The sequence below is a fragment of the Panthera leo genome, chromosome B3 (assembly GCF_018350215.1).
Source record: "Panthera leo isolate Ple1 chromosome B3, P.leo_Ple1_pat1.1, whole genome shotgun sequence".
Lineage (NCBI taxonomy): Eukaryota > Metazoa > Chordata > Mammalia > Carnivora > Felidae > Panthera > Panthera leo.
This window is the reverse complement of record NC_056684.1, coordinates 113,737,330-113,760,451: the sequence shown is the minus strand read 5'-3', so window position 1 is coordinate 113,760,451 and position 23,122 is coordinate 113,737,330. Positions and strand designations below refer to the sequence as shown.

Here is a 23,122-nt window from a genome sequence, read left to right as displayed (position 1 = left end):
ATCTCTCCCAAACTCTGTGACTCTGTGAAAGGCACAGGGACTCCAGGTGTAGGGCCTGCCTGAGACCATCCTGACAAAGAGAGGGCCCCAGTGTCAGTCTGCCCAGGACAGGGCTTTATCAGAACCTTTCTCTCCAACCAACTTCCTCCCTTCTCGTGGCTGGGGAAGAGAGTTATACCTGATGGGTTCTTTTTGTGGACTGTCCAGGTTCTCACACAGGAGAGACCACTTGATTAGGGGTTTCATCTCTCCCCGCCTCCCAGCATGGCTGAGGGGGGAGGAAGGCTCAGAGCCGTGGGGCCAAGAGGATCTTGATCAGTATCAATTATGTCTAGATTTTCCTGGACTGTGGATGTTTTGCCATCCAGCTGCTGTTGGCAGGGTCTAACCAGATCCTCGCCCAAACTGTAGTGTCATTGGTGCTAATATTTAGAAAATAAACAGACCTTTCTCATCAGCCAGCAGGGCACTGTGGGATGCTGTGGGGGTGCTGCATCAACTGTCTTTGTGAGGCTTGAATCTTCTGTAATGCTATGGATTCAGCACAGGTCTGGTGCCACCATCATTCCCCGAATGGCCTTGAACAGGCTATGTCACCTCTCAGAGCCTCGGTTTATGCATCTGTAAGATGGGGATGAGAATACTACCCTCGTAGAATTGTTCTGAGGACCAAATGAAATAATGTATGTAAATTACGTAGCATGTGTTAAATGTTCTATAGAATGTGGTCATTACTATTACCGCCATTTTGAACTTGTGTGAGGGTCTGACCCAACCTCCTCCAATCCTGAGTAGCACCCTCAAGTAAGTTATGGGTCCTCCTCTCAGCCATGAAAAGCAAACACAGGAGGAAACACAGGAGGAAACTTACCTGTAACACAAAGTTGACAAAATTTGCCTCAGACATGAGCAGCAAATCCAGGCACTGAACTTGGTTTTCTAGATTCTCTCTCTCCCTTGTCATATCATCTTTCTATACAACCCCATTGTATTAGTTTCCTAAGGTGGCTGCAACAAACTGTCACAAATGTGGTGTCTTAAAACAACAGAAATTTATGCCACCTCAGTTCTGGAAGCCAGAAGCCCAAATCAAGATGTCGGCAGGGCCATGATCCCCCCGAAGGTTTGAGGAGAACACGTCCCTGCTTCTTCCAGCTTCTGGAGGCTCCAGGCATTCCTTGACTTGGGGCTGCATAACTCCAGACTCTGCCTCTGTGCTCAAATGGCCTCCTCTTTTTCACGTGTCTCTCCTTTGCATGTGTCTTATAAGGATACTTGTCATTGGATTAGAGGCCACCTGGGTAACCCAGAGGATCTTATCTCAAGATCCTTAACTTAATTACATCTGCAAAGACCCTATTCCAAAGAAGGTTGCATTCACAGGTTCCAGGGGTTAGGATGTGGACATATCTTCTGGGGAGCCACCATTTAGCCCACTACATCCATTTACCCTACAAAATGTCCTGTTGGATTATGATTAAAAAGTCAAGACAAAAGCTCTCACTTGTGGCTGGTGAGGACAATCACTCATTTCCATGTTGACACCACTGGTTTTCCACTTATCCCCAAGAAAGGGGCATGGTCCATTTTCAAGAGATAATCTGGTTGTTCATTCTCTTATTTATTGGAAGAATGTGAAGACAACCTCCTCTTACCCTCTGGAAAACTGAGACATCCTTGTGTTCAATGGCAGGGCTCAAATCAGAATTACATCTCAAGGCTTCCTATTCTCAGCCAGATACATTGGTATTTCAAAGCCCCTTGTGCCCCCAAAGGCTTATGAGTGAGCTGCAAAGACCTACTTCCAAATGGTGTGTTGATCCTCCTTCCTGCCAAGCCCACTGGAAGCATTAATTCTCCCAGTGCTCACGCCCTTCCCCTTCTCTTCTTCTTGTTATCCTCCCAAAGCTGCACATTCGCAGAAAATGACCAGGAGACCCTACTCTCTTTTCTTAAAAGCCTTCTCTGGTCGTGCTCCCTTCTCAGGGCCATGCTCCCCCTCTCCGAGCCCCCCCCTTCTCGACTTCCTCTTTTAGCCCATGTTCAGCCATAAAGATCCATGGTTAACAGAAAGGACATTGTCCTAGGGATTCGTAGGCCTCTCTCTCGGGAAGGCCTTCCTTCCAAATTGCTGATGCTTTCAGCCACCAGACTGTGAGGGAAGAAAGCCCTAACTCAGTGGGGTTCTGTTGATGATCTTGTCTTTCTCCTGCACAGTTACGATGAATAACTTTGCTTTTGTAGCTTTCTCTTTAAAGGTGTTCCTCCCATTTCTGGCTCCCAGATGGTAATGGGTGGCATGTGTCAAGTTCAACTTTCACAAAAATGGGAGCTCTAAACACTGGATCACGTACTAAGAGAATCCCACATGGTTACTGAAATCTGGCTAAAGGTGGACAGTCAATACGACCCTAAGGCTTGAGAACAGGGTAGTTGTGAAAACTAACTGGAAAGAAGTGAAGAGATGATAGACAGTAAATAGCCCGTTCCTTGCTTAGCTAAGGATAGCATGGGAAGGAGACAGGTAAAGTCCACTGTTCCTCTCAACATCCCTCAACTTGTCTACTGAGGGCTCCACCTTCTCCTTTACCCCTGTGCAAAATTTCTATCTCCACTTATAGAGTATGTGTGCACACAACACAGCCATTGAGCTCGAGGCTACTTTAGAATGTAACTCCCATAAGGATAAACACTTACCTGTGCTTGTACATAGCTGGTGGGAATGTAAAATGATTTAGTTACTGAGGAAAACAGTATGGTAAGTCCTAAAGAGTTAAACCTAGATTTACTCTATGATCCAGCAATTCTACCCCTATATATATACCCGAAAGAACAGAAAACAGTTACTCAAATAAATACATGTACACACAAGTTCATAGCAACACTATTCACAGTAGCCAAAAGGGGCAAACAGCCCAAATAGCCACCGTTGGTGAATGGATAAGCAAAATGCAGTATATTCGTACAACAGAATAGTACTCAGCCAGTGAAAGGGTGAAGTACTGAACTGTGCTACACTATGGGCGAACCTCGTAAATACGCTAGTGAAAGAAGCCAGACTCAAAAGGTCACATACTGTATGATTTTATTTACGTGAAATATCCAGAATAGGTAAATCCATAGAGACAGAGCACAGACTGGTAGTTTCTAGGAGCTGAGGGGAGGGGGGATTGGGGAGTATTGACTAATGGGTATAGGGTTTCCTTTAGGGGTGGTAAAAATGTTAGATATCAGTGGTGGTTGCACAATACCGTGAATGTACTCATTGCCTCTGAATTATTTACTTTTTTTTTAAATCACATTTAAAAAATTTTTTATGTTTATTTATTTTTTGAGAGAGAGAGAGCAAGCCAGGGAGGGGCAGAGAGAGAATCCCAAGCAGGCACTATGTTGTCAGCACAGAGCCCAGCGTGGGGCTCAAACTCACCAACTGTGAAATCATGACCTGAGTTGAAACCAAGAGTCAGACGCTTAACTGACCGAGCTACCCAGGCTCCCATGCATTGTTTACTTCAATATGTTTTATGTTATGTGAATTTCACCTTGATAAAAATTACACATGTAAAAACAAACAAACAAACAAACATAAAAGAAAATTTGACCTTTGTGCTGCATGCACACAACCCAGCCCTTGGCCTCGCTCTCACTTCTCATGTCCTTCCTGGGCAGACTTGGGTGCCCATTCTCAGTGCCAGGGCACCAAATGGGCTTACGGTGCAGATTACTGTCAAGCTTGCTCTTGATCCCACTTCTGAGGCACATCCTCTAAAATTCCATGACTAAAGCTGAGTCTACACAGCAACAACCAAATGTTTTAGCAGAGAACAATGGGTGTGGGTGAGAACACCTTAATAGCCAGACTGTTGTTTCCCAATATTTTGTTTCTGTGGTGGTAAAGTGGATTTTCTAAGCAAGATTAATAGGTTTGTACATTTTCCTGTCTTTAAGGATTTCTACAGGCTGCAAGAAGACAAAGAACACAAGTGACAAGACACCTAGAAAAAGATGTTCAAGACCTACATGAAGCCCACCCAGGGTTCTCTTTGAAACTATTGTTTGTTGAAGTTATGGGGAATAAAGTTTACACTCCCATTATATTTGTTCCAACTTCATTTGAGGAATGTGAAGAAGAGACCTTTCAGTGTTGTGCTTCCAGAAGAGAGAAGATTTGGAGCTTAGAGGAGGAAAATGCCCCTATAAAAGGCACTGGGGCCATGGGGACTTCCCCATTTAACTGGGAAAGAAAGTTGGAAGTCTGATAGCTGAGTTGTCATTCATTTGGGCACCCACTCATTCACTCACTCAACTGACAACTCCATTGCCAGCAGGCAATGGGCCAGGTCACTGGCTGGAGGAGCCACAGGGGACCAGTGTTTGTCTTTATAGCATCTGCAGCCCCGTGTGGAAGTGGGGTGGGCACACTGCGGGCGTCATGGCAATAGTGCAAGTGCTCAGACGAGGGCTGAGGGCCGTGGAGCTCCAAGAATCAGTGCCTCAGGCGATAGGAAGAGCCCCCAGGTTAGTGACATCTGAGCCCAGAGTGGAAGGAAGAGTGAGACAGGGGACTAGTATCGCAGGCCAGTAAAGCAAAGCAGCCACATTGGGCTAAAGGCATGAAAAAGGAGTGGTGTATCTGGGAAATGTGGCACGTGATTATCACAAAGAGGGCTGCACACACACCCCTGGAACATGTAGGAAAGGACTGGAGTGACTGAGAGGTTGTTGCTGGAGAGGTGGGGTAGAGGATGGGTTCAGGGAGGACCCCCAAGGCTTTAACTTCATTGGTAACATTTCTCTCTCTCTCTCTCTCTCTCTCTCTCTCTCTCTCTCTCTCTCTCAAATTAATCTTTTTTTAAATTTTAGAGAGGGGGCAGAGAGGGGCAGAGGAAGGGGGGGGGGAGAGAGAGAGAGAGAGAGAGAGAGAGAGAGAGAGAGAGAGAGAGAGAGAGAATATCTTAAGTAGGCTCCACGCTGAGCTCCGAGACTAAATTGGGTCTTGATCTCACAACGCTAGGATCATGACCTGAGCTGAAATCAAGAGTCAGATGTGCTCAACCAACTGAGCCACCCAGGCACCTCTGCATTGGTAACATCTCATTTCTTAAGCTGGGTGCTGGTGCAAGGGTGCTCTTTATGCCTTTTGTACGTGTGGAATTTTCCTAATGACTTTTCAATCTCTGTGGGAAAGCTCATGGTGCGTGGAGGCTGAGGAGCTTCTTAGCTTCCTTCCCAGTGTCATGGCTTGTAAGTTGCTGTTTTTTTATTCCCTTTGCCAAGGTCTCAGAGGCAACACCTCTACAGAAAAAGCAGGACAGAGAGCTTGACTCTCCCAGCCCTTGGGCGTGTGGTTACTGGAACCGAATGCTTCCCAACCAGGGAGGTGTGAGGAAAGAGGAATGAGTTTAAGCCCCATTTTGTGTCCTCAGGGACAGCTTACATGCCCCCTGATGGACACTGCCCCGAGTTCTTTTTCAAGTGAATTTCCCTTCAGCTACACTGTTTGCTTTTCCTGCCAGAGCATCCTGCCCCCTCCAGTGCAGCCCCGAGGAGACCCAGCCCCTGCCTTCCTGGTGTGCAGAGCTTAAAACAAGAGCCCTCTGCCCATCGGACATCCTTACCATTTCCAGCTATTGAGTGTAATCAGGTGTGCCAGGATCTGATTTCAAAGCCCAAATCCAAGGGGCTCAGAGGAATCCTTTCTCCCTGTTGCTCCAGTGGGAGACAAAGGGGACTGAACAAACAGGATATGCTGAGAGCTGCATGGACACAGCCCCAGCAAGACAGGCAGGCAGGCGGGCCGTAGGAACAGGCAGCCCGTGAGCTGGGGCGTTGGCATGTGTGGTTAATCATGCCCAAGAGAAATAAGAAGCGGGACAAAAAGAACAGACACAGCCATCTGACTGCCTTTCTGGATGATGGTTCCTTATAGATAGTCACACTCTTGCGGGGTCTGGAGAGTTATAGAATCCCTGCTCTACTAGAAGGTCCTGACTCTGGCCATTTACCTTGCAGTTTTTCTAGAAATTGTGGGGCAGGAGAGAAGTAGAACTCGGGGATCTACAAGCAAGTCAGGACTGATGTGGGGTGCAGTTGAGAGGAGACACCCTGGCTGCAGCCCAATGTTTGGGTCCTGGTGATTCTATTTGTTTCTGTCCCTGTTTCTATCTCTTTTATCCCAGGCTCTAATTGCTGGGCTTGGGAACTTCCATCTAGTAAACTCTCTCAATCATTAACTTGAAAAAGAGTCCAAAGTGATTCCAGAGAACAGAACCCTCCTTACGAGGATATTTCCTCCTCTCCTTCCTGCCCAGTTTTATATGGAAGAAATCAGAGATTAAAATAGTATTTAGCAAGACCAGATTTGAAAGCAAACATAGGTCATTGAAGGCAACAAGAGTAGGAAGCAATGTGCACTGGAACCGGAGAAGCCCTGGGGATAGGCACACCCCCTCATCAGTGGCAGAACTCAATGGTATCTGCTCCCAGTTCACCATCTTTCCGAGATACTGTCACTGGTGCTTCCAATTAGAGGTACTTGGAATATTGCCTACAGGCACCTCTGGTTCTTACAGGCACTTCACATTCTGTGAATGAGGCAGGAAGCACAAATGTCCTCCAGTACACAGGGAAGTCCCACACAACTGGAGAACGATGCCAGCCTTTTACTAATGGAGCATTGGTGGAATTGGTCATTTCAGATATTCAACTCAACCTTGAGCTTCTCCGACCCAGAGTCTTTGAACATAAAACCTACAGAAAGAGGATCTGAGAGGGAGTAGCAGATTCTAAAGGACACTGTTGGTTCTGGATGAAATAAAAAGCACCTGGAAAATGAAAACCTGCATGACATCTATAGTTAATCATTGTCTCCACAGGCAACTCTGAAATGAACTCAAAAGCTTCCAAGAGAGATTTTAATCTGGCATTAAACATCAGATTTATGGAGATGCTTTCTCCTGGGGCTAAAGTTCTGGGTGCTGGAGACTCAGAGGCTGCTTCTCAGATAAAATAGTTCTGGGCATATACAAAGTTGCTTTGCCCCTATATGGTATAAATAGCTGGCATGCTAAGAATGGCTAAGAAAGAAAATCACAGCTAAGAGTGGATATGTGGAAGGCACAATGAACATGCTGGTTATAAATGATTTCTGTTTATGTAATGAGACAACATGATTAGAGCTTTTCCTTAGTTAAGTGACCAGAGTGGAAACTGAGTGGGGGGTCCTTGGGGGGAATTCTAGCTACATTAAATGAACTAACTAGGGCCAGTTTGGGAAGGGGCAGGGGGACACCAGAAGACACCATCCAGATATCTCTTAAAGGGAGAGTTGATGAATCCATCATTCTACTCATAAGCAAATGACCTTCACAAAGAATTTGAATTCTAGGGAGATTGTAAGCAGAAAATTACAATGTCTTTCAGAACTCCATTTGTAATTCAAGATGAACCACTGTTAACTCTGAGGTTACCCAGCCAGGGAGGGTGGGAAAGGCAGGCCCATTAATCAAAAGGTGGCAGGAGACCCCTCCAGGTGAGCTAACTGAAAGAAGGGAGGAGATGTGCCCAGGTGGAGGAGAGAAAGCCACAAAGAAAAGAAATACCCCTTCCCTCATTTTCTGGTGTGGCCAGGAGACAGATCTGCTTGAGGGAAGCAGATGGTCTAACCTGAATTCCCTCTCAGAACCAGAGTGATTGGAGCTTGTCTGAGTAGAACTGAAATCCTTGCTCTGACATGCACTAGTCTAATGCACATGTCTAATGTTTTATGACATTAAACAAGCTAGCTAAACCTGAACTTTGGTCCCTCACTTATAAGATGGTGTTAATGGTACCTGCCTCAGAGGGTTGTTGAGGAAATAACTGATCATTTATTGATCATCCTTATTTGTGCCAGGCCTGGGATCAGAGGCTGGAGAGACAAGGGTGAAAGGGCAGACTGTTTCAGGAGATGGCTTATGGAGTGAACTGAGTACAGACACTGCCTAACATATAGTAGCTGCTCAACAAAGTCCTTACAAATTATTTCCAGCCCAGGGGTGCCTGGGTGGCTCAGTCAGTTAAGTGTCCGATTCTTGATTTTGACTCAGGTCATGATCTCATGGTTTGTGGGATGGAGCCCCACGTCAGACTCGGTGCTGACAGGGCACAGCCTGCTTGGGATTTTCCCTCTCCTCTCTCTGCCCCCCCACCCCTTTCAAAATAAATAAATAAATAAATAAACATTAAATTTTTTTTTTCCAGGCTAAAATTACTAGTCATGCTGTGCAGAATGAAGAGAGGGTAGATGGGCAAGGCTTTGCTGAGTGGTGATGGTGGAGCTGAGACCTGAATAACAGCAAGGATCCAGTCCTGGGGTCTGTACCCTGCCCCCTACCAATGGGGCACCTGCTGTGCACAAAGAGTTTGAGCCTGACATTACACCGCACTTTCTAGCTTCAAAAGTGACTCTACGTATTAGAACAAATGTCAGCAGTTTTCAAATTTGTTCATTGGAGCAAGAGCTATTCCATGGAGAGCCTGCAGGGATGTGAGGAGAGATTTTGAGCTCATATTCTCTTCAACTAGAGTAGTCCTTCTTTAGTTGGTTTTATATCCTGGACCTCTAAGAAAGATCCAACCTATTTATTGAGTGTCCTTAATGTGCTTGACACTGCTCTGGTGCCTGGGGCATTCGGTGAACAAATCAAAGATGCCTGGTCTCCAGAGCTCATCTTGTAGCAGAGAAGACACACCGTGAATGGTAAAAAAAAAAAAATGAGTTATTTATTATGTTGCATGGTGATGAGTGCTTTGGGAAAGGAAAAGTGGAACAGGATGGGGGTAAGGAGAGTAGGCTGCAATTTACACAGACTAGGTCTCATGGACAGGTGACATTTTGGCAAAAAGTTAGAGAGGTAAGGGAGGTATGCCAATATCCGGGAAAGGAGATGAGGACATCAGCTATGGGACTGTCTGGGGAATATGATTCTCTCAAAGAGTTCAAAGTCCAAAGTCAGTGAGGTGAAGAGTGCTTGGTGACAGGAGGAATAACATGGAGAACGGGGTGGCCATAGCAGGTGAGCAGGGGAAGTAACAAGAGATAACATGGCAGGTGCTGGTGGGCACACTGAGCTCTAAGGGACAGGGGATAGACTTTGCTTTCAGTCCGAGTGAAAAGGGAGTCACTTCAGAGTTTTGAATGGAGGAATAGCATGATCTAATTTAGGTCTTATAACTGGAGAATGGGTCATTGCATTAACCCAAGATCAGACCCCTGGTGAAGGTTGGAAAACCATCCACATGCATCACATGGTCATCCCCATGGCCCCCTGGGGTGAAAACTGGGCAGATTATTTCTATGCCCATTTTACACATTGGGAAATTATGACTCAGGGAGGTCACTGGGGTTCTTTGAGGGCACACACTGGAATGTGGTGGGCTGGGGAATGAAGACCTACAGCCTCCCATGACTTGGTCTCTGATGGGTTGCTGGACATCAGGGGCTGGCTGTCCACTCCAGTGTCCAGCTGAGTTCCTTGTGTCCTTGAGAACTGTTTCAGTGCAGACAAAAGGCCACCTGGGTTTATTTGGTTTTTCAAAATTAGTATTTTATTTATTAAAGTTACACATTTAAAAAGCTTAGTTGTCCCTTAGGCTCTAAAGTTCACCTTACAAATTTTATTCTACTCTGTTTATAAATCACGGATTCTCAAGAAAAGCTTGTAATGTCCTCACATTTCAAAAGCTCCTTCCTTGCCCTATGCCTTAACAATGAACCCAATACATTCTACTTAGTACATCCCACATCATGTAGTCCACAGTAAATCATGCCAGAAAGGAAGACAGAGCACTGTTGGGGGGCTGGGGTGCAGAAGGAACTGGGCCAGACATGACTAGACCCCAGGCCTGCAGGGTGGGGCAGACTTCCTGCCAGGCACCCTGTTGCTGGGCAGGGCACTAGCGCAGAAGATTCAAGAGGCACCAGGATGAAGGAAGAAAAGGAAATGCTTTCTCTTCTTCTGTTCCCTGTCTCCTTTTTTACCTTTCCTCTGGAGAAAACTTTGTGAAGGCAAAGTTGCAGGTTGATGGGCAGAGGCTCAAGGGACAGATTTGCAGCATAGACCCTCCAAGCCCATCTCCCCTTCCCTCCACTATCCACCCCCCAAATCCACCCCCCACCCACCCCCACCCCCGTCCCCCGCCCCAGTGTATCTCCGCTTTTCTAACTCCTCTGTCCTCCCTTTGCTTCTCAGGACTCCAGTCTTTCCCTATCACTCTCCCTCCCGCTGTCTTCCTCCTCTCCCCTCCCTTCTTTGGGCCTTGGGAGCTCTCTGCCCTCCCCCCTCCTAGCGCGTCCTTCCAAACCCACACTCTTTGTTGCTGAATTCAAGGTTCTCAATACAATAAAGCTTTGATGATTGGCCCCGATTGAGAAGGAATGTCAGCTTAAATTAATGAAGGGTCTGAATAATAGAATTTTAAAGCAAAGTTTAGTTGCTTTCACATAGTAAGACATCCTTTCCAGGGAGAAGACTGTGCATTCAAATGCAGTAAAAGCTAATGCTGAGAAATGGGGCAATATGTCTTAGATTCTTTTAAATGCTTTAACAGAAAGGGCCGTCTATAATTGGCATATACTTTCTTTGTATCTGAGTGTTTTTGCTCGTAAAACCTTTCATTTTTAGCGACCAACATTTATTTTTATCACTGAGATTTTACCGGGTTTCTCACCGATCTACCAGTTTCAACTCCTGAATTCTTTATGACAGGAGACATTTCCACATGGAAACTCTCTAAAATTTTTTGCTTTTCAATTTCGTGAGCAATACATGAAAACATTCTTGTTTACAAAAAAAAATAAAAACTTAGAAATAATAATAAATGAAAGTCTTATAAATAATAAAAGGATTTGTGTCCCAGTTTACATCACTTTAAGGCGGTAACAGTGTATGATCTATAACAAATTATCCTGCACAAAAATCCCTTTTCAGCGGTCCTATCCAAAAGGGAACCATCTATATCTAACTGGGTCTTGCTTTCTTGCAACAATATGGCATCCATCCCTGAGGTGGGGAAAGCCCTGAGCTCTCCCATTTGGTACCACTATGCCTCATTCCATTCCCTTTCTGTACTGCCACATCCCACCCCTGAAAGGAACACTCACCAAGATGAAACGAACACAGCAAATGTTAACAATGATTGAATCTAGATAAGGGTACTTGAGTGTTCATTATGCTATTTTCTCTGCTTTTATGAATGTTTAAAAATTCACAATAAAAAAAAAAAGAAAGAAAAACTCACCAAATGCTAAGAATAGCAAAATAGCCAAATAATCCTTGGAAGAAAAAAAAAAAAAAAAAAGGACTGGTTCTAGTTAATGCTATCCTCTTCTTTATAGGGATCCCAGCCTGGCGTTGAGCAAGACTGAGCCTCACTTACAGGTACAGTTACAAAAGAAGTACCTGGTGAATTTCTCAGCAATGTGCACACGTTTGTAAGCCCATCATACATATTCTCTTTTCCCCTGGGGGATAGGTTGTCCCCATTTTACAAATGAGGAAACCAAAAGGTTTGGTGTCACTACCTAATAATGCTGGCTCAGTTTCTGTTTTCTTATGAGGCAGCAGGAATTGTTCTGGGCACCTATATGTATTAACTAATTTTATTGTTATGACAACTCGGGAGTTACGTGTGTAACTTGCTCAAGATTGTAAAGCTAGTAAGAAGTGGGCTGAAATTTGAACCCAAGCAGTGTACTCATGAGCTCTTAAATACCTACATCCTCATGTGATGACATTACAGATGTCTTTCCAGTAGTCCGAGAGTGGAAATCTGGCAGCCTCCAGGGTTCACTCAGACTGCAAATGTGCTGATTTGGCCCACACAGCATTTTACAATTTTTGAATTAATTGCCATAATTTAAAGATTTATTTAAAGAAAGACTTCATCTGAAAATCCAGATTTCTTGTTCCCTTGAAAAATCAGACATGCTGGCAACTTTAGGCTGGCATCCCACGAGGTAATAATTGGCTGGATGGAACTGAGTATATACTGCCCCTTTAGGTAGGGCACACTCTTTCCAGTTTGTCACATTCCCCACTACTCCCTGTTATTGCACCTGGCCTCTTTTTGCAGCTCTGTTTCCTGTCTAACATGAGCATTTGAGTTTGTAACCACTGCGCTGTAAAAATCTACAACCCCAAGGAAGTAGAATGCAATGTCCACCCTGGTGGCATCAACATACTACCTAAGTCATATATTCACCCATCTGTCTATCCACCCAGCCATCTCTTAATGTTTCCAAATGTCCATCTTTTGGCTCTGCCTGTCTTAGGCACCCTCCCTACCTAGCTTAGCCATTCTCAAACTCACTGTACAGAGTCACATCTGCCATTTCTTGGTCAATATCTACTCTTCTCCCACTCAGAAGGGCAGCGTCAGAGGATGGGAGATGATCTGTTGAGGAAAAGTTATGGCGGCTGTAATGGACTGAACTGTGTCCAACCCCCCACCCCATACCACCAAATTCGTATGTTCAAGTCCTAACTCCCAATATGAATGTGCCTGGAGATGGGCCTTTAAAGGGAGGTAATTAGGGTTAAATGAGGTCATAAGAACAGAATCCTAATCCAAGAAAGCTGGTGTCATAAGAAGAGGAAGAGACACTAGGAGTGCACACATATGAAGGACCATGTGAAGACAAAGTGAGAAAGGGCCTCTGCAAATCCAAGAGAGAGAGAGGTCTCAGGAGAAACCAAACTGACTGTCACCTTGATCTTAGACTTCCAGTCTCCAGAACTATGAGAAAATACATTTCTGTTCTTTAAACTATTCTGTGGTATTCTGTCATGGCAGCCTTAGGAGACAAATACAGCAGGAAACTATTTTTCACGTGTCCTCCGTTTACCCTTCCACCTACCAAGCCCCCATCTTTTTTTCCCCCTACATAATTACCTGACAGCCAAAGCCATTTGGGTTAGTTACTAAGAGAAGTTGTCAGAAATCCCAGTTAAGAAGGTCTATTATTCCTCCACTGGTGTAAACACAACCATCAGAATGGGCTGGGAGCGTGGGGAAAGTGCTGGGAAGATGCCACTAAAGAATTCTGTCAGTGAGATGCAGTCAGGACACTTCACTAAATCTCATGTACCTGAAATAGGGAGATATTGCCTGAAGTGCAAGCATAAGGAGACTCTGGAGCGGTGATGTAGACATGGAAAGTATTAGTAAAACCTAAAGTGGCTTAAGGAACATTGAGAGCTAGTTGGCTGGTTTTAGCAAGCTGGGTTTTTTTCTGGACAGTCTGAGTCCAGTTTAAACAGTGATGGTCAGAACAATTACTGTAAAATTGGCTTCATCTTAAGCCTTCCTATGGGTTTCCTCCAGGTGTTCTAGTTAGAGAGACTTCTGTTATTAACACAAAGATAGGTGGTTGCTGATTAACCCCAGAAGGGCCCAGAGGACTGGGAGAAAGCCAAAATGGCTTATGCTCCACATTTGCATCAGCTTTCAAGCTGTTGGACTGGTAATGACTGTGCAGTTGGACGGTGGTATTGGAGAGAGAGGCTGGACAAACCCCAGATGGGTTTTCAGATCCCAGGGGACAGACAATGGCAATAGATTTCAACCTCAGATTCTAAATGGAATGAACAGAGATCTGGAAGTAATCCAGAGGAACTGGCTCTAGAATCCCACAGCAGCAGGTTTAGAAACATCATCAGAACTACCTTCCTCACCAGCATAGGCTCCTAGAAACACTACAATTTTAGTCAGTAGATAAGAGTTTGAACGAGGTTTGATGAATGATTTGATCCAAACTGGCATACCCAGAGCTCAGTAAAGGGCAGGGAAATACAGGGTTGTTTAGACTTGCCTCTAATTCACTTCTAGCCTCACTTCCACTGAAAAGAATACAGAGATACTGAAATTTGAATGTAGATGTTTGGGGTTGGCCTTTTAACCCTCTGATGAAGCATAAAGGCAATGGTCTCTAAGGAATAAAAGGCATAATTCAATTTTCCTCCTAGTCCTCTCCTTGATGTGTGAATTCAAAGCATAATTGCTCTGACTCACTTAAACCAGGGCAACGCCACACAAGACCAAGCCTCCAAAAATATCACGTAGGTTTGTGAAAAATGCCACCACTGAAGAGCTTTGGACATCTTGGGAGAACACAATCAGCAAAGACCTTATCTACACAGACTCCACCCCTTGTGTTCTAAACCTTAGTTTGAAAGTAAATTGCTTGGGACTTGAGATTCAAGAATATGGGACCAGGGCTCCATGAAGCCCGAGGGCGGGGGGCCTAGGGAAATGCACGCTGCTGGGATGGGAACTAAGGATCCTTGCAGGGGTCAGAAAAAAGCTCTTCAAGATTAGCACAGCTAGACTGTCTTCCTGCTCTGCTCCATCGGGGTCCCTCCATGGAAGTTTCTCATGTTTCTACTGACGTTTGATTTTGGGAAAAGGGAAATTGTTCCAAAGATCAGAAGAAGAAAGGTACTTTGGTTCCACGATGGGAACAGGTTTTTCTTTAGCTAAGTAAGAAAGGGTTTTATTTTCATTCCTCCTTCCACACCTTCCACAGTCTTCCATATATTCTCAAATACATTTTAAGAGATCTTTCTTCCCACTCACTAGTCCTACACCTCTGTGATTGGGCACTTCAACAGGCTGAGAAGCCGGATACTGGATCAGGTGTTGGGGGATGAGAAGTAATGGGGGTTTAGGCTGTGACTGGAGATTAGGTCTACAGTGATGAGACAAGGGCCGGGGGGTGGGGCGGGGGGAAGGAAGAAGCGAGAGAGAATGAGTATCCTTGCAGCACTCCTGTTAAGGGTTCAAAGAGCACACTAGGGCCCATCCAGTCCTTGCCCCCTCACAGATCCTCTAAAGGAAGCTGCCATGCCCCCACCTTCTGCTATTAGGTAGCTACATTTATAGCTCTTCCCTCAGCCCACAGCTGACTGGCTGGCTAACGACCAATGATGTTATCTGGGACAGAACAGTAAGGCAAGCCTGAGCCAATGAGATTGTCTCTTAGGAATTTCAACTAGGAATACCAAGGAAAAAAGCCAATGGGAACTGAAGTTGAAAGGCTGAGGTATATATGGGGGAGCTTAAGAGCCCAGGATGAGCCACATGCAAGTTGAAGTCTTTCCTAAGCAGAACTACAGTCTGTAGAGTATGTCTGTTGGGAGAGGGTACCTCAGGCAGAAATACAGAGGGAAGCAGAGACTCTGAGCTAATAAGTCCCCAGGGCTGCTTCTGCTCCTAAAGGCTTTCCAATCCCAGGCCATCTATACCCTTAAATATACCTTTTCTTTTTTAACTGAGGTAACTGAGACTCTCTCAATGAAGACAGCCCAACTATAACAGTTTGTATGAGTTCCATGTAGGTAAGCTGAAACTGAATTACCTGAAGACTTTTGCTTTGGGGACTTTTGCTTTCCCTTAGCAAACATGGCTACTGCCATTCCTTATTTGGAAGCATCTTGTGTACTTGAGATGAGGTTTTAGGCAGGCAGGAAATAGTATGTCCTAAATTCTCCCTTTGTTCTTATGATGTCGGGGTAGGCCAAGACTATGTTTGAATCCTGAAGAAAGGAGGTCTTGCCATCTACAAAAAGTGGGCTTGTCTGAGAAAGTTAAGTCCTTGTAAAGTTACTAAGATCCAAGCCTACAAATCTCTTAGAAGGAAGCTTTAAAACCATGACTTTTTACCTACTTAAAAGGAGCAAAGAGGTGTCCAGCCATGTTGGTTCACTAGTGAGATCTCGTGAATCATTTCTCATCTCCAATTTCAGGGCTTAGGAGGGCTAAACTGGAAGGAAAGCTGAGAGCAGCCCTTGTCAATATGAAACCCCATCTATTATGTCCACAGCCTGTTGGAAATGTCCCCCGGCAAGGCTGCCATCAGCACTTGACTGAAAACACATGGAAACAGCCCACTCAGAGCAGGAATTCATTATTGGAAGAATAATAAGGGAAAGTTTTTTTTTTCTTCTCCTCTCTCTCTCTCTCTCTCTCTCTCTCTCTCTGCTGGGAGAGCTGCTTTCTGGAAAAGTCACAGGGCTTAGAGGGAATTTGAATCATGTCTGGTAATAAGAGGAGGAATGGAAGAGAAAGGGCACATTTCCAGAAGTTCTTTCATATGAAGCATTATGGTTCTGGGCAACTCAAAATTAGTTGTTCCATCTTAGATGTATTACTGAAATCAGGCCATGACTCTCTTTAACCCCTTAGCCTTTCCTGGAGTTATTAGTGTCTGATAGCTCCATGGGGAAAGTACCTAGAGTTAACTGGTTTTCTGTGGCTACACCTCTTTCAAAATGGTTGCCTGTAGACAAAAATGCCTGTAGACAAGAAAACTATTTGGTTTTCTTTCCTCAACACTAACCCATAAGTCTTCAATATGTGCTGGGTGATCTAAAGGAAAGGTATATACAAGGCATGAGTGTGAAAGAAGGAGATATGTGCCAGCTCACTGGCTATAGCATTATGTGGCAGGCATTATAAGTGTTCACTAATATCTAGTTCTCCTTCTCTTCCAAATACAGAGGAGGTCTGTACTTCCCACCTTCTTGCAGCTGGGCTTGGATGCATGACTGCTTGGCCATGAGAGCAGAAGTGATGGGTGCCATTTCTTGGGGGAAGCACTTAATTGCTAGGGTACAACCCTTCTCTCTCTTCCCCTACTGTGGCAATTGTGGAAGTACATGTTGACACTGAGATGGGATACTGAGTCATCACATGGAGGACAGCGTCCTGGGAGAGTCTCTCAGACATGCAGACTTTAAGTCACTAAGATTTCGGGGTGTTGTTTGTTTAGGCAGCAAAACCAAGTCTGTCCTGATTTATGCCCACTATTTACTGGTCTACTCCCTTCCCAGATCTGTTTGGAGCTCTGGAGAACCTGTGCTCCTTCTGAACACTGTCCTCACCAAAATTCAGAGAGGTGGGCAATGTACTTTCTCTCACACTTAGGATATTCTTTTGGGGAATGTGATGGGATCCTTCCCTCCATTTGAGCAAAAGAGGCCTCTGTTGAATTCTGTAATAGAACAAAGAAAGTCTTTTCATAGCCAAAGGACAAAAGTGATGGCGACAATATTGAAACCAAAGGAAAAATGAAAAATTTCAGAAAAAATTTCAGAAAAAAATGACACTCCCAAGTGGCTCTAAGACCACACTTTTAAGGTCTGAATCTGATCTTTTGTACTTCCTCTTGCCTTCATTCCCCTTTTACCCATTACCTAATCCTCATTCCCCATCTCCAGAATTCTCATTTGGCAATCCAGGTTTTGCCAGATAATCTTTTAAATCCCATCCCTGAGTGGCAACTTTGCTCACAACATATAACATAGAAGCCCTATGCGTAGAGTTCAGAACTTCTGGGCTAATCCAGAAATGTTCACTCTGTGGGCTGATAGGGACCATTTCACTGGGACTGCTGCCCATTAACAGAGTACCTAGGAGGCTAGCACAATTATGGGAACAAAGTTGACCTTTGACATATAAATGTATACGTACACACACACATAGAAAAGAAATCAGTGAGTAGGTTCAAAACAAGGTACCTCACTAGCATCTCATGGGAGGTACCAGGTTTGGCAGCTTCTCAGCTCATGAGTACCACCTGTGTCTTCTTTCTTGCAAACATTTCCTGGGGCAACTTTCCTAAGCCTGTCTCCTAATCTTTAATCATGGTCGAAAGAAAAGGAGGTAGCTATGGAGCCTCTACTAAACTCTCAGCACCGCTGCCCAGGCTTTCTGCAGTCACTCTTCCTGGTGGAAGATCAAACCACTATTATTGCTCCTGGTGATTCTTTTATTTGGAAAATATTCATGGAGTTCCTATTATGTGCATAGTATTGTGCTGAGTATTTTAGTGAATTGAGGATGACTGGGAGAAGCCGTAACACACATGAACAGAAATACTAGACACGTGAGGGGTGAGAGAGGAAGAAGCAGGACCGAGTGGGTTCAAATCCACATTCCATCACTTTTTAGCAAGAGACTGAACTTTTCTTGCCTCATTGCTCATCTGCACAGGAGGAATGATGCAAAGTACTACTTCGTGAGACTGTTAGGATTAGGTAAGCTTTTGCATGTATAGTGTGTGTCAGACCTGCAGCAACACTTAATAAATATTGGCACAATGCAAAAATGGCACATAGGTCTGTCCTGGCAATGTGGTTTGCCGTGAAAAGCTCTGTTGGAACTTGGACCAGGAGAGTGTGGGGATTGATTTGTCAGTCACTGGGTGTAGAGCCCTGTCTTAGGGATTCCTGGTGTCGAAAAAATAGGCTCAAGGAGGAAGACGTTTATTCCTTGACATTTGGAATTGGGAGGTGTCTGCCTTGTACCTTTCTCAGACACTTTTGAGTGCCCTGTTTTAATGTGTGAACTATCCAGCTTTTCTTTCTTGGCGGGCAATAAAAGTGCAAAGAAACCAAATTAATAGTTACAGAGAATAAAATATCTTTCCCAACTTCTCAAATAGTCCTTTGATGTTTGAAATTAGCCAATTCACATAATAGGAACTCACAGGAAATGTACATTTAATCAGCTGCAAAAACTCAGCTTGCTTTTCACAAATGTTCTATTGAAGACCACAAGTTCTCAAAATGCATCTCACTCAAAGGGAGACAAATGACCACAGTCTGGAAAATCTGCCTCCGTGACCTCTTCCAGGTCTACCCAAATCCTTCTTGCCTTCCTATGCCCAGCACATTGTTTGCTCTCCAGGAACACCTTCCCTGACTCACTCCAGCTGGATCAAACGTTCCCACTCTTGCCCTTGTAGCATGTGGCTTGGATATACATCTATCATGTCATTTCATTTTATTCTGTTTTATAGTATATGAGTTAGTAGGATATGAGTCTTTTCCATACCTTACAATATAGTTCTTGAGGACGAGACACATATCCTGCTCTTGTGAGCTTCACCATAGATAGCACTTGGTATGTACTCAACAAATACTAAGTTGTTCAAAGACAGTCATTCAGTTATTCTTCACTGATCTGTACCTACTTGGTGCGCAGCATTCTGGTGGGCACTGACAGGAAACATGAGATAGGATGACTTGACTATAGACTCCAAAGCATTTAAAAACCTCTGGAGGGGGAGCAGGTACAAAATGATTCTATAGAGGACAGTTTGGGGGGTCACTAACAACTTGGGTAAGAGAGTTCCCTATGCTGGGGCACGTGGGTGGCTCAGTCAGGTAAGTGTCTGCCTTCAGCTGAGGTCATGAGTTAGCGGTTTGTGAGTTTGAGCCCCGTGTTGGGCTCTGTGCTGACAGCTCAGAGCCTGGAGACTGCTTCAGATTCTGTGTCTCCCTCTCTCTCTGTCCCTCCCTGGCTCATGCTGTCTCTCTCTCTCTCTCTCTCTCTCTCTCAAAAATAAATAAACAATAATAAAAAGAGAGAGAGAGAGAGGTCCCCATGCCAAAGGCGGGAAGATTTGATGCCTGGCTTTGAAGGAGTCGTAGCCTCAAGGCCTTGTACTGAACCTAGCCTTGAAGCTTTGGTTGGAAACTTCATGACAGTAGGAGGGCTTAGGCTGGGTGTTCTGCTGGAAACAACTAAATTATCCTATGGGTCACCAATTGGTTTATTTGCTAATTGACTGGCCCAGCTTTGGGCTTTAAATCCAAAGAACTCATTTCATCCTTTATTAAATACTGCATGAATCTCACTCTTTGTTCTGCAAGGCTATACACAATATACTAGTGAAACTTGAATTTACACCACAATGGTTGTGCCACTAATGACCTTCCAAATGCCACTAATACCATACATGTTCCGCTTCTCAGTTGGATCCGAACCTGTCAGTGAATTCTGAGCCCATTGACCTCCCTCTGACACAAGAGCAGACCCCCACCCCCATGCCCGCCCCCAGCCTCCCCATCTTTCCATGATTTCACTTCTGAATCAGTTACTCTTTGGAGACCCCAATTCCTTTACACCCACTCTTTTTACATGGTGGACAATACTTTATTCGGAAATGTTCCCTCCTGTAATTACAAATCCTGTTAGTCATCCTCCTCCTCTCCCCAGGGGGATTGTGGGCTTTAATTAATTAACGTGGCTAAACCGCTTTGAGGTGCCTGGTTGAAAGGTGCTATATAAGTGCAAATTATTATTATTACGGCTGTTGACATCCCATGGTGCAAAGCCTTCAGCCCTATGCATCTAGAGACCTGAACAAAGGCTTCTTCATCCTCACCTTCCCTGCTAGGTCTGAGATGGCTGGCTCAAGGGTATGGGGGCAAATCTGTTACCGTATCAACATCAATCAACTAATTAATCCCCATTATGCTGGCTTCCTGTCCTTCTTCCAAGCAGCACCATCCTGTTTCATTTCACAAATCGTGCCCCCATCAGCTCTAGACAAAGGTCACAGTGTCCCTTATGGCCTCTGTTGGCCTAAAGGAGAAAAAAAAAAAAAAAGAGAGAGAGAGGGAGAGAAAGTCAGTTTGAAAAAAACAAAACAAAACAAAACTGTGTTGTCATGAAATGCACTAACTTCTCACTAGTAGTCTAAACAAAACTTTCCTTCCAGCTGTATTCCTCTTACATACATACCTGTCTATTACCTAGGGAGCCAACAGCCTCACAAACCAGGGATACCCAGAAACACAGCATCGGTGTGGGGTAAGGTCCCGCAGCCCTGGCTTGACTGCTGATGGCTACAGACAAAAGCCCTCTCTGGGCTGGGTGGGAAGAGGTCATCCAGAGAAGTGGGAGCCCCTCTTCAGCTTCTTCCACTCGCTCTCAGGTTTCCCCTGAGAAAGCCAGTTGCCATCAGTAGCCAGGAAGCCCTCACAAAGACAGGGGACCATGATTTAGATGTTTTGTGCTGCACCTAGCAAACCTCAGCCCTTAACAAATGCCCAGTGCTTCCACTGTGATGGTAGCCATTGAAAGCAGCCCTGTGGGGGAGATGTGGCCTCTCGAAGGGACGCTGCTGACCAAAATGCTCCTTACAAGGTTGTGCCTCAGACCCTTTGTTAGCGTGGACGTGGGTGAGCCTCAGGGGGTCATGTCTTCATCTGCCTCCATTTATCCTCCCTATTGAAGGGCTCCTTCAGGACATCGGTCAGTCTCTGTGGGAAGTGATTTGGAGGGCAACAAAAGAACTTGGGCCCTTTGGGGGGCCTTCAGAATTCAGTAAACATCTGGACACGGAAGGCCACGTTCTCAAGCAGTCTAGCTGGGGAGATGTCAAAAGAGAGAAAAAGCTGTGTGTGCAAGGCAAGCTCTTAGTTCTGTGGTGACATTTGTTGTAGAAAAATACAGCCGCCCCAGTAGGTAGATGGGAAGATTTTTCAAAAGCTCCTCTATTTGTCAGTTTTTGTGAGTGCAATGTACTGTTTGTCAGTTCTTGTGGCATGTGCGAGGAAGTAGAAGTTTCGCATGGCTGGGGAGCGGCATGTGATGGATGTTCCGATTCTGTATGGGCGATGAATAACCCACGATTGCACAAGCCTGTCCTGGGAGTTGTTGTTAAGCATTTCTGTTCTCCTTGAGGTTTGTAAAGTACTTTTTAGTCAAGGTGACTTGTTAGATTCTCATCATGAGCACATTTTAATTGACCAAAAAATGAAGTAGTGAAGCTAAGGGATTTACATTTCATCACATGGTGAAATTCAGGATCTGAACTCTTGACTCTCAACATTCCCTTTATTATTGAATCAATCCATTTAGAGCACATTAGTCAGCATGATTCAACATTAGTCACATGGCACTAATCAGCAATCCCCAGGGTCCCCAGATCTATCCTCAAACAGCAAAAGAAACTGGCCTCTATTAAAAGACAATGGAAAGCCATTTTCATCAGTATTCACAGGATGATGTCCAGTTCAACTCTCAGGAACCCTACTCTCCTACCCTCAGGAACCTTCCTCAGTCATCCTATTTGAAATGATTCTATCTCCTTTTTTTTTTTTTTTTTAATGTCTATGTTTTTTTTTTTTGAGAGAGAGATAGTGCAAGTAGGGGCAGGGCAGAGAGAGAGGAGGACAGGGGATCTGAAGCAGGCTCTGTGCTGACATCAGAGAGTCCTATGTGGGGCTTGAACTCACAAACCGTAAGATTATGACCTGAGCCGAAGTTGGATGCTTAACTGACTGAGCCATGCAGCAGGCACCCCAATTCTATTTCTTTTAAACATATCACATTGTTAGAACCTCGATAATAGGTGCCACAGTTTGCCTTTGATTAAACTTACTTTGTTTTTGAGCTAACTAGATTTTGAGCTACTAAAAGAGAGGGAGCATTTTCCCCCTAGTCTTATATCCTCTGAACACCATGGTTTACAAAATATAGATACCTCAACAAATACCTGCTGAACTGAACTCACTAAAATGGAGCTTAAGTCATATTCCAGAAAGAACACCAAGTCCTTTTGGAAGAAGTTTTCAAAGAAAATCAACAACCTGAATTGATTTAACATCTTTTGGTATTATTACCTGGGCATTTTCACAAATGCAAATTGTTAGCTATGCAAAGATAGCCAAATAGCTTCCAGGTTCTAAAAGAGGAGTGTGGATCCAGGCTAACTATAGTCCAGGCCTTGAAATAAAGTTTTTTAATATAACCTTATTCCAACTGACATTTTGTTCCATGTTTTAAAAAATGTGGAGACAGGAAAAAACATTTTGGGGGAAAAATGTGTTTAGTCTATGACTTTGGACCCAAATTCATACCCTGCTTTGTGCTATAAGCACAAGTAGCTCTTGTTCAAGTATCTTTCTTGCAGAGTGCATACTAGCACATACTAAAGTTTCTGCTTGAGAGAGATTTTGTTTTGGGTGGAGGACCAAAATTTTTGGTGCTGATCCTTGGTGGCATTACTAATTGTGATACCCTACTTCTCTGTTCTAGACTCTACCAAAGAGGGTACTATTAGTATTTTTAATATATAACATTTACAATACAATATCTATGCTGCATTTCAACATTATGCTACAAGCCCAGCCCTAGGGTCTGTACTATTGTACCCTGTGGTCTAATCTCTGCAACTGGGCTCCTCTGAAAAGGATGTGTCACTGAATATTCATCTCCCCTTCTCTCTCAAGGTAAAAGAACTCCCAAAATTTAGCTAGGCACATGGTCCCCAGATAAACAACTATAA

The 23,122-nt window shown here is 44.5% G+C and overlaps 1 protein-coding gene across 2 annotated transcripts in view; it reads right to left on the bottom strand.

Moving 5' to 3' along the window:
* Positions 1–23,122, bottom strand: part of RAD51B (RAD51 paralog B) — a 640,959-nt gene that overhangs the window by 48,052 nt on the left and 569,785 nt on the right. The window contains exon 11 of one of the 2 annotated variants that reach the window (XM_042943590.1): positions 19,975–20,412. The exons of the other annotated variant lie outside the window; for it this stretch is intronic. Coding sequence (XP_042799524.1) covers positions 20,396–20,412 — 17 coding nt within the window. The 3' untranslated portion in view covers positions 19,975–20,395. Of the gene's footprint in view, positions 1–19,974; positions 20,413–23,122 lie in introns of those variants that run through there. 2 annotated transcript variants of the gene reach the window in all.